Raw genomic sequence first — 12,276 nt, 5'->3', positions numbered from 1 at the left:
CTTGAATAGTCCATTCTCACAGAAAGTTCTAGTGAATGGGTGTGGGCTAGAATGAGGCAGAGGCCTACACAGGGATGCTAAGGAAGGAACCCTGTAACAGGGACTTGAGAATGATGAGTGAACAATTGTTTACAAAGAGGCCACGATGCTCAACTCCCAAAGAGAAGCGAGACCCTGGTTCATACTCTCCTAGCCTGGCATTCAGCAAACAGCCTAGAGTTAAAGCACTCTTTATGTCCCCATGCCCTCTGGGACCTCAAAAACTAAATGTGTGTTTTCCATAAAATATTAAATCAAGAGAAATTAAGACAGCACACTTAATGTGAAATAAAGTTCATATACTCCTGTTTAAACACAGATTAGAATTTCTGTCAGAACAATGCCAGTGAAAAGTTGACATTCTAATTAATACAATTTACATTATAAAGCACTGAATATCTTTATCTTGCTATTATGAAATGCCCTCTTTAAAAAAAAAAAAATCAAGGCTCTACTGAATAGGGAATTGAGTACCAAGGGCAATATTTAAAAACCCATGTACAAGAGAGGTGGTTAGGGTCACTGGCATTTTTACACACCATCAACCCAGGTCTCTAACAAGGGAAGCAATACAGTCATCCTTTTACACAGTTTTGTCATCTTTTATCATTCACGAAGCTATTTTCATGCAGCAATAAGATTTTGAGGCTGTTTTACTTGCAATGATATAAAATGTACTGCAAACCACAAACACCAAAAGACTAACACATCCTCACTCTCTGTCTCCTCTTCTCCCCGTCCCCCATCTCCCTCTCTCTCATTCTCCCATTTAACAGCATAGGGAACTGTCTGGAACCCTGTGAACTCGCACACACATAGGACTCCCACACAATGTTTATTCAATCCAAATTCTGAGTGTGTAAGAGGGGCAGAAAATCAACCCCACAGTTGGGTACCCAAGGATTCGTGTTCATTGCCTTTGTCAATTTTATGCTATCGGTGAAAGGAATAAAGATGAGATCCTTAAAGCCTGAATTTTCATTTCCTAGGACAACGTGCTTTTTCTTCATGCTTTATCACACTCCACTACTTGGTTTCCACCCCTTCATAATTGATATCGGCCATTTGAAGCATTCAGTAAAAACCTCATGAGGTTCATCAAATGTCCCCCAGTCTATAATTCTTGCTTCTAACATATTCAGAAGCATATTCATCCAAGTATTTTCTACTTCCCCTCCATGGTTTTCCCTGTGCACAGGGACGAGTGTAATGACAGTTGTATTAATTATATGCTGAAAAAACCACATAGCAGCAAAAATGATGGAGATCATCATTTTAAATATTTTATTAAAATAACCCAGTGTAGAACAGATAATGTAGACCCTCTTGATAATGAGAGGTTCATTAATTTTACAAGAATTCTAGAAAGCTTAGAACGGTCATCAAAATTATCTCTTTCATTTATTTATTTTTTTTCAGAAGAGGAAAAACCTTCAATCATAGCTTTCGAGAACAAGAGTCAAGCAAATTTTCTAAGGTATTTTTAAGTAAATGACTTACCTTTCTGGAAAAAGTTTTGAAAAAAATAGCTTGAAATATGGAGGATTTAAATTTCATAGTATATTACTTGAAATGCCTGTAAATTTTCAGCTTCTGCAGTTTACCCCATTAAAACTTGGTTTCATTAGCATATAATGACTTCTGATAAATAAAATTGATATTCCCCATAAACAAACAAGCAGTGCATTAAAATCCTTCCATTACTAACAGCAAAAGCAACACAGTCTTGCCTACCAAGTGTGTCTCCAGGTACAGCTTAAGGCCATCCGTCTCTGCTTTAGGGGGTGTCCAATTCTCGGTGGTTTCCATGGCTTCATTTAACCACTGAATGAATTCATCCAGCTTGTTTACAAACCCCTTTGTGACAGAAAAGAAGGGGGGGGGAGGACAAGAAAAGCATGTTAGTTGATCGTTACTTTAAAGCCAGTCTTAAAAATTCCAAACCTCGCGGAGGATAAAATTGATACCACTGCCTTCCCATTCTAGTTCCACACTGTGGAATGGAATTTCTATTATTCCTGGTTTGAAATTCATCAAAATGGAAAGACATTGTGCATGACTCCCTTTCAGTTTTTCCCTAGGAACACTTTTTTTCTGAGGAATTTGGATTGGATTGTCGGGTGTCTTTATAAAGGTGTCCTCTGATCATCAAAACATTTCTGTTGTCTGACAAGTACCCCCTCACCAAAAAATCAGGTCAGCCCTGCGAGGTACATACTCCCTGGCTTTGGGGGATAAAAGCACGCCCATAAAGATGGTGTTCTTTACTCAGAAACCTATGGAGTAGAGTTGCCTTAACTGAACTACAAATCTATTTTTAAATCACATAAGTGTTTAAAGGGATTTGGATGAGTTCTACTGACAGCCCAACTGTCTGTGGCTCAGTCTGGGTTCTAAAAAGCAAGGAAGGGTAGAGGAGGTGGGTCAATGAGCAAAAACGTAAACACCTGGCTCTGGGTGTGTCCTTCACATAAAGAAATATTCTTAGCTAGGAAGCACAAATCACATCATCTTGCAATTTTTCAAGTAGTGGTTATAAAAATTTATTGACCATTTAAAAGAACACATCTGTACAAACGGAAAATATTTTGAAAAAAATGAAAGCCCAGCTATGAACCTAAAGTAAAGAAATGGGGCTGGGCACCTGCTTTCCGTGTCTAGGTAAACAGCACCACCTGGAGGTTGAAAGGAGCAAGGACAGGCTTCTACACTTGTATTCACTGAAACGGCTTGGGATGCTATTTCCCTATTAAAGTTAACCCATTCTTCAGATTTGCCTTTTGATTAATTTTGATTAATATTTTTAATGCTTAACTGAGAATATCCTGAGACCAAATTGAGAATATGTGAAAATTCGTTTTCTTTATCGTGCTTCTCAGAAGCTAGGCTTCTGTACTAAGTTTTCTCCTAAATAATAGTTTAAGATTTATAACTCTCTAATCCCCACAGTTGATTGGCCTCAAAATGATTATTTAAAAAAAGAGAAAATGGGACTGAGGAGGGTGGTAAAGAGAAAGGCTGAAAAATAATTCTCAGAAACACATTCCTATCTGTCAAAGGGAGACAGAGCAGCGATGTGGGCATGGAGGCCCACAGAGTCCATCAGACTGTTCCAGCATGCTCTGGAATGTCACTGACCCACCTGGAGCTCGGCCAATAATCCCACCTGGTAGACTACCCTCTGTTTTTCCATGTTGCAAATGTTACCCAACGTTTTCCCTATTTTATCTCTATTGAGCCAAGATCGGAAGATAATTGTATCCATCTTTTTGAAAGCCTACCCTAATCAGGTTGTTTTGGTAAAGCCAATAAGAAATACCATGTCAGGGGTGCCTGGGTGGCTCAGTGGGTTAAAGCCTCAGGTCATGATCCCAGGGTCCTGGGATCGAGCCCCGCATCGGGCTCTCTGCTCAGCAGGGAGCCTTCCTCCTCTCTCTCTGCCTGCTTCTCTGCCTACTTGTGATTTCCATCTGTCAAATAAATAAAAAAATCTTTAAAAAAGAAAAGAAATACCATGTCAGGGTCATCTTAATTAGAAGCTGAGGCTTATGCATTTGCAGCTGGCTGGTCTGGGAACCAGGAGGTGGTTTAACATGCCTCAAGTCCTAGCCTCCAACCCCAAGCTAATAACATCACTGAGGTTCCTTTGGTCATCACTCAGAAGTGTTTCTTCCAGGTGAGGTGAAAAACATATCCAACAGGGATGGTTTCATGAATTTCACATGACACATCCCCTACCAAATACATTTGTCTCATGACCCACCCAACTCACCCTTTTCTCTAATTTTCCCACATTGTATCTTGTTCTAAATGCTAGAAATCCATGCCAAGAAATTCCTTTTGCCCTTTCTCAAATATTTAGGGTATCAGTTTGTCTGATCTTTCTCTTTTTCTGCATTTCTGTAAATTTGAGAGTTACTTTGTTAAAATACTGCAGTCTTTTAACACAGATGTTACTTCAGCCTCACTTTTTTTCAGTTAAGCCTCCCACCTGTTTAAAACATCACTCCCCAAGTCGCTCTTTCTGGAAGACTGCCCACGACTCAGAATACATAAGAAATTCTTATCTGACTTGAGGTTAACCATAGGTCCCTACAGATGTGTATAGTAAATCTGTGAGCAGAAACAAGGGTAGAGTGTGTTAGAACTGAAGTCTTAATTCTTGATGTTCTCATAATTAAAGGTAGTGAAAAATTAAGATACTCTTTCTTGGCCAGATGGACTTACAGAAATATCATGTACAGAACCTCAGAATATCAGAGTCTAGATTGCTGATAATTGTGAGATGAAATAGCATTTTATACTATTCAGTAGTATTTACTATTGAATTTGGACTTGAGTGGTTTTAAATGTAAACAGGTTGGTGGAGAAAATTAAGTCAGAAAGTAAATTATTTTGGAGACAACTGATTAAATCCAAGAGGATCAATAGTATAAGATGTTATTTGAAATATAACCAGTTATATTCTATTTATCATCTTCTCTTACTCCAAAAAACAAGCAAACGAAACAACGTGTGTCTATGTGATTGCATGGGTATCTCAACACAAAAGGTTAGTCTCAGCCGAAGAGTATTAAATACACTGTGTGACAGCTTTCCTAACGGAACCATGATTACAGAGTTAGCCAAAATCCATGAGATGCAGATTAGGCAAACCCATGGGACCCAAGTGAACCTTTCTGGATGATCTCTCTGCAGAGCCTAGCCAAAGAGCAAAACCAAGCTGTCTGACACAGAGGAAACAGAGGTCCTGTCAAGGCTTCCCTCTGGGTCTCTGAATTCTATCCCTACCTCACCAATTTCATGTGTTGTACCTTTTCTCAACTCTTTTCTCACCAGTGCTAAAAAGTTTCATGCATCATAATAGAAACCTGGAAAGTCTTTGTAATTTTATAATAAAAAGCTAAACACTCCTCCCTTTTAGGGAGCTCTTAGCTTTCCACCTCTCCTCCTGCTTAGACGTGTAGCCACAAAAATATAGACAGAAATCATAAAGGCAAATGATTCTGGAGTCCATCCAATTCTTGATAATTTTGTCCCCTGCTGTTTCTCCACCTCTCCCAGCCCTTTGACATGCATACTGGTCCCAGTGTTCTGCGTCCTGGACAGTGAATGTCCTGTGTACAATCCCCATATTAGAAGACGCTCTCCTTAGAAAGACCAACTAAGTGCCACTCAATATACCGCACCAGACAATGTGCAGGAGAACTCAGATCTGGATACAAAATCTGACTAATATCTGATGCTAATTTTAGAAGCTCTGCGAGAGCCCTTTGAAATTGTGTGAATGAAGGAAAATGAGGTGACACACATAACAACATAGAAAAATGGGGGGAAATACAAAGTTATATTTATTTTATAGTACAGATCAAGTTCTAGCATAACAAATACTGGGCACTCATTCACTTTTCTAACACATATTTATTAAGTGCCTACTCTGTGTAAAGTGCCCTGCTGGACATTGTTGGGAATAAAAAAAACAATTATCACTGCAGCAAAACTTCAGCAGAATATAAAGCATGTCTCAGCACTGGCCCACTCGACTCAAGTAATTTTAATAGTCGAAAAATTTTGACAATCAATTAAAGAGTTAGAATATTCTCCTGGATTTTTCTGTGAAATGTATTCTGCCTGTATCAGAATTCTGTCTGTATCCAAATTTGTCCTTATTTGTAGTATTTGACCCATCTGTGTTTGTTTCTCTAATATTCTGAGTTCACACTTACTTACTTTGAGAGTCCAAGATGAGTATAAAACTCAGATTTCCATCATGACACAATTCAATGCTGTCATTGCACTAGATAAAAGCACATTTTACGCACACCCAACTCACGGCTGCAGACTGAACTACGCACCCCTGGAAGGTGCACACCTCTGAAAGGCTGCATTCTAGCCTTCGCTGTCCAAACTCCTGCCGAAGTGTCTTACCTGCTCAGTCTCTCTCCTGTCATTTTCAACCACCAATTTCCTGGCGGTCCCTTTCTGCCCCTTCTTCCACTATCCTTCTCTGCCTCCCACCAAGCTCTGTAGGGGCACACTAAGTGGGACTCAGTCAACAGGCCCCAGTCTTCCCATGCCACCCCCTTAACTGTATCCCTCAGGAGGGGTCCCTTGACATATTCATATCTGACCCATGTTTTGAGACTCTGCAAACTCTCCAAGCCGGGATTCCACACCCAGAAGGAACCCTGGCTGTGCAATGTGAGAGAGAACAGAACACCCACAGCCTTGGTACCACCCAATGACCGCAGGTGGCACACTTCCCACTTTCAAATCATTTGCATTTTAAAAGTTCTTTAATGAAGTGCTTCTTAAAAATCTTACTTTCAAACTTTCTGAAGCATCAATCTCTTTAAAGACTAAGCAGCACCGTCAAAGTGCATGCAAATGCACACTTTCAGGCTTGTAGAAAATGAGTTGCTAGAGCCCTCATCTGGTTAACATATATTTGAAGATTCTAGTCGCAAGGAAAATTATCTTCGAGTCTTGCAAACAGCTACCTTCTCATGACAGGTTAAGAATGCCTGTTACTTCTTTTATTTTCCCACCTATTTCTCTCTACAACAAACCTGGTTTGGTTAAACGCAAACTGAAAGTGATGACTGTCACCCTCCAGCAAGGCTGTCCTGTTGTTTGGAGCAGGAATAAGACAGGAGTGCCTTCTTTGCGTCAGGGATGGGACCAGAAGCCCACAATACAGCAGGGAATGGGAAATTGGGTCTGCCTTACGGTGTTGAAAGCCTAAGGGGTCATTTTGTATAGAATTCCATGATTTTTAGACCAAACTGAAATGGAAACCTATTTCTCTAAGATGGTAAAGGGGGACACATACAACAGGAAGTAGATGGCATGTTGTCCCAAGTGTGTAGAGTGGTGTTGATTCTGATCATTGTACAGATAAGGAAACCGAGGGTCAAAGAAGGCGAGTGACTTGCCTAAGGCAAGAATTGGTGGAGTTGGAGCCCAAACCCACATCTCACCCCACAGTTGGGTTTCTCTCAGTGCACAACACTGACCTCTAGAAAGAGTATTTTCAGAAGCATGCCATCTGACCCAGAGGAAGGAGAAGTAACAATTCTTCCCAGCCCTACAGTCTTGGCACTGAGGTAAAATTTTCTAAGCTCTCAGTCTTTCACCTTTAATATTTTCTGTTCGTTTTTCTCAAAGGAGATCTTTGATAAGGCTAGATGTTAGCAAGGAACAAACACCTTTTTTTTTTTTTCCACAAGCCAAAAATCACTGTAAACATCATTTGTAACTCATGGAAAATTTCAACCAAAAATGTAAGGCAGTTACATGCTGGAATTAGCCAATTCTAACAGAGCCTCAATTACAGATAAATCTGACTCAGTTTAATCACAGAGAAGATGGCCCTTGGTTCTAAGGAGTTCAGCCAAGGACCTCAACTACTTATTTCTTTTCGTTGTTAGAATATGTGTGTGTTTGTGTGTGTGTGTGTGTGTGTGTCTACACCCTCAAAAGGCTTCTCATTTCTCAGTGAACAAAGAAATCAAGCATGATGTCTGACTTCATCTAGATCAAATTAGCTGCCTTCAGCCAGGGACCTACTGAAGGGCATCGAAAAAGCGAACTATGTTCACTATATTTATGGAAAAATTGTTCAGTCTCTGCTGTTGAATCTTTTAAACCTTTATTAAAATGTATTTACCTCTTTATTAGTATTCCAAGATTCAAAGGTTCACTGAATGATCTTATCTGAACAATACTAGCTGAAACAACACATAATCCTCAAACCCACTGACTGTGTGCCAGGACCTTTTACATGTATTTCACATACAATACATCATTTGGGCTTCATAAAGACCCTGTGAGGTAGGTAGTATGGTGACCTGTTTTACAGTTGAGAAGACAGAGGCTCTGAGAGCTGAGGAGACCTACCCAGTGTCATATGGCTAGAAGGTAGTGGACTAAGGACGTGAATCCGGACAGCCTCATTGGCACTACATGAAATCATGAAAGGCCAACCAATCTAAAAATTTGTCTAAGTCCCCACCTGAAATAAGAAGTTGAAAACACTTAAATGAGGATTAACTATGGGGGGTGGGGCAGGAGAGGTTATATTAAAAGAGGAAAAACAAAAAAAAAACTGTTCCCATCATGAACCAGTATGGGTATTATTAAGAGAACAGTTGCTGCAACCAGACAAAATTGAATTTGATTCTAAGCTCCATCCACCTCCTACTAACAGCATAAAGTAAATGAGCTACTTAATGTCTCTGAACCTCATTTTCTTCATCTGTAAGATGGGGATAGTAATATCCATCTTGGGTTTACGTGAGAATTTCAAGAAAAATACACATTTTAAAGCCTGATGTAAAACTAAAGCTTGATAAATGATTTTTAAAAGATTTTATTTATTCATTTATTTGAGAGAGGGAGTGAGAGAGCAGATCAAAGAGTCAGGGCAGGAGCAGAGGGAAAGAGAGAGAATCAGACTCCCCACAGAGTGTGGAACCTGACACAGGACTCAAGCCTGACCCTGAGGATCATCACCTGAGCTGAAACCAAGAGTTGGATGACACTTAACAGGCTGAGCCACCCAAGTGCCCCTTGATAAATGATTTTTAAACATTATTCCTAATTAACAAGCTCCAATTCAATCTTTTATCTCATTCACCCAGAAAGTTCTGATTATTCACTAAGCATACAGTACTGTGCTAGGCCACAGCAGAGAAGGATCAGAAAAGTCCCCATACAGCCACAAGGTGAGAGGGGCATGAAGAGGAGAGAGTAGTAACTTCTGTTTCAGGTCATCAGCTGGGACAACACGGAGGGGGTAGTATTTTAGCCTACAGGTCAGCAGAGGTTTCCTGTCTCCTTATTCCACTAGCAGGTCTGAGGGGGAATCATATTTCTCCATTAATAGCCAAAAGTTTTAGAATAATCTGGCTTAACTTCTCAAAACAGGCCACATGCTTTGGAGCCAATCTTCACATTAACAATGGCTACCAATGAGTTATGGTAATCCTCTTACCCTACACACAAGGAAGCTTCATTTAGACTCCAATAACTGGAAAAATTAGAATTCCATTTTGAAGCCAAAATATGCATTGAGATTTTACATGTATATTTACCAACGTATATATTTAGTTTCCGTTTCTGGTTAATTCATACACACATAGTTCCTATACGAAATGCCTAATTTAGATTTTTACACAAGAGCAGTCATATGCAATTTACCTTCTCTAACCACCTATCTGGGTACTTAATGTACCGCTCCAGACTCAGAGGCTCAAGATAAAAGGCCAAGGAGTTAAAAGAGGTGCTTTGGATTCTACCACCTGACACATTTACCCATGTTCCTACCCACAACATCTAACACAGGGTAAGTAATTGACAGAAGGGAGGATTTGGTGTGTGCTTTTAAGAAAAAAGATTGAAGAGAAAATGAAATGGTTTAAGGCAGTTTTAACTCTGATGCCACAAGAAAACTCAAACACTGAAATGTTTTATGAAATACTTAAGCTTCTTTTCTAAAGGTTGAATGGGATGACTTTAGAATATAAAAATATTCCTGACAAAATTATCCCAGAATAAAAGTAAAAGGTTCTCGGTTGGAGAGAGAGAGAGAAGGCATGGAATGGTATTATCTGAAATTGCCTAGGTGGGAAGTTCTATTCTGAACTCAGTATCATGTAGAAAGGATAAATTGAGCTGATTCATCATCTTCAAATACTGTTGACAACAGTTTCAACTGGGAAAAGAGAAGCCCAGGAAGATCCCTGCTTCTCACAATGGGAAAGAGTTTCCTCCAACTAATACAGAGCGCGAGCTCAGTTGTTCCCTGCTGGTTTATAAAAAGTTTATAAAAAGTAATCAACTAATTTTAGGGCAAAACAAGATTGAAATGCATACATCAAAGTCTAAAAAACAGGAATGAATAAAAGAATTGGGAATAAACAGGAACAAATAACAGGTCAATATTTATTGAGCACTTATTATGTGCCAGGCACTTACTCAATTCTTACAACAAAACTAGATTCCCAAACTATTTAGTTTATAGATGGGGAAACTGAAGTATAGACCAGCTTGAGTACTCATACAACTGTGAACACTTTCACGGCGCTGAAGCTGGGGATCCTCCCAGGGAGTAGGACTGCCCCACAGCATTGCTCACTTACTCTAATGGAGATCTTAGTTCAAGTACCCCAATCCTCCAGAGGCACCGAATGAGCAAATCAGGTCAACTTTATCTGCCTCTGAATTCCCAAACAGGACCTGAGATGGTCACACCTTAGAATTTAGGATTATGATAGTTTAATGCTTTAACTGTAAGTTTCTCATATCTAGTATTATAAATAGTAATACTGAACATTTGGAGGATAACTATCTACTAGCTATTCCTCTAATAACTTATGTAGTCATTTAGTCTTCACGAATTTCCCTCTTGTACAGATGAAGAGGCTGAAGCCTAAAGGAGTTATGTAATTTATTCAAGGTCATAAAGCCACTGAACAGATATTAAGTAGTTTTGTTCCAGAGCCGAAGCTCTGAGCTCCTACACTGCCTTTCTCACCAGACGTATTCCCATGAGATTCCCAGAAAGAAAAACAAAGGACAGTAACATCCACTGTGGCCCATTCTTGTTTCCCAAGCTGTTGTGAGAAGCCCAGGAGGTGGAACACAGCTTCACCTAGTCCTATCATAGTCGCCTCCGCTCTAGACGAGTTCCCACACTCTGTGCTCTCTCTTTGCAGTCCCCCCTTTTCCTCCTTCTTTCTTGATCACTGTTTGTCTTTTGCCTTTTTCTTCTCTTTCCTCTTCTCCTAGTCCCTCCCTTCTTTCAGTCTCCTGTCCTCTTTCCTTTATTTTACTCCCCTCCCTTCCTCTCCTCTTCTCTTTCCCTGTTCGTCTTTCTTTGCTCTACAGCTTTCGGTCTCCCCTGACCTAATTAATTGGAGCAAATTAATCACTTTTAATAAACATTTCCTGACATGTCCATAAAGTTTTGAAGCTGCTCAAAAAGGGGCTGTTCCTTGACACTGAAGTACAGAGTTGAAAATGCTGTTATAATCCTATATTTAGATTAGTACTAACTACTTTCCTGATGAGTGAGACCTCCTTGCAAATCAAATATCTAGAACAAGAACGCATGTAGCAAGATGGGAGTGTTTATGATATATGCTTGGTTAATATACAAAATATATAAAAAACTTAAATAATTAAACACCAAAAAAACAAACAATCTGATTTAAAAACAGGCAGCAGACCTACATAGACATTTTCCAAAGAAGAAATACATATGATCAACAGACATAGGAAAAGATGCTCAACATTACTAATCAAGGAAATGCAAATCAAAACCACAAGGTGGTATCACTTCACCCCAAGTCAGAAGGGCTAGTATCAAAAAGACAAGAAATAACAAGTGTTGGTGAAGATGTGGAGAAAAGGGAATCCTACTGGTAGGAATGCAAATTGGTGCAACCACTGTGGGAAACAGAATGAAGTTTCCTCAAAAAATTAAAATTAGACGGCACCTAGGTGTCTCATTCATTAATCGTCTGCCTTCAGTTCAGGTCATGATTCCAGGGTCCTAGGATCAAGCCCACATCAGGTTCTCTGCTCTGTGGGAAACCTGCTTCTCCTTTTCCCACTCCCCCTACTTATGTTCCCTCTCTTGCTGTGTCTCTCTCTGTCAAATAAATAAATAAAATCTTTAATTAAAAAATTAAAATTAAAAATACCATATAAACCAGTAATTCCACTACTGATTCTTTGGGTATTTACCGAAAGAAAACAAACAAACAAACAAAAAAACTAATTCAAAAAGATGTATGTACCTCTATGTTTATTTGTTTATTGTAAAATTATTTACAATAGCCAAGGTAGGAAACAAACCCAAGTGTTCACTGATAGCTGAACAGTTAAAGGAGATGTGGTGTATATATATATGTATATTTAAGACTACCCCTCAGCCATAAAAAGGCTGACAACATGCATAATGTAGGGGGCATTTGTGACAACATGGATGGATGTTGGGGGCATTATGCTAAGTAAAATAACTCAGAGAAAGACAAATACCATATGATTTCACTCATATGTAAAATTGAAAAAACAAAGAAACAAACAAACCAAAAACAGACCCATAAATACAGAGAACAAGCTGGTGGTTGCCAGAGAGCAAGGGTTGGGTGCCTGGGCAAAATGAGTGAAGGGGAGTAGGAGATAACATTTAAGACTTCCATTTATGGGGGCGCCTGGGTGGCTCAGTGG

At 39.5% G+C, this 12,276-nt stretch overlaps 1 protein-coding gene across 3 annotated transcripts in view; it reads right to left on the bottom strand.

Moving 5' to 3' along the window:
- The window catches only part of AKAP6 (A-kinase anchoring protein 6), a 564,294-nt gene that overhangs the window by 228,969 nt on the left and 323,049 nt on the right, over positions 1-12,276 (bottom strand). For all 3 annotated transcript variants that reach the window (XR_006818743.1, XM_046008964.1, XM_046008965.1), the window contains one exon: positions 1,774-1,896. Coding sequence is in view for 2 of the 3 variants with exons in the window: in XM_046008964.1 (XP_045864920.1) it covers positions 1,774-1,896 (123 nt within the window). In the remaining variant the exon portion in view is untranslated. The remainder of the gene's footprint in view (positions 1-1,773; positions 1,897-12,276) is intronic.

Source organism: Meles meles, chromosome 6, assembly GCF_922984935.1.
Source record: "Meles meles chromosome 6, mMelMel3.1 paternal haplotype, whole genome shotgun sequence".
Classification (NCBI taxonomy): Eukaryota; Metazoa; Chordata; class Mammalia; order Carnivora; family Mustelidae; genus Meles; species Meles meles.
This window is presented reverse-complemented; position numbering and strand designations above follow the sequence as displayed.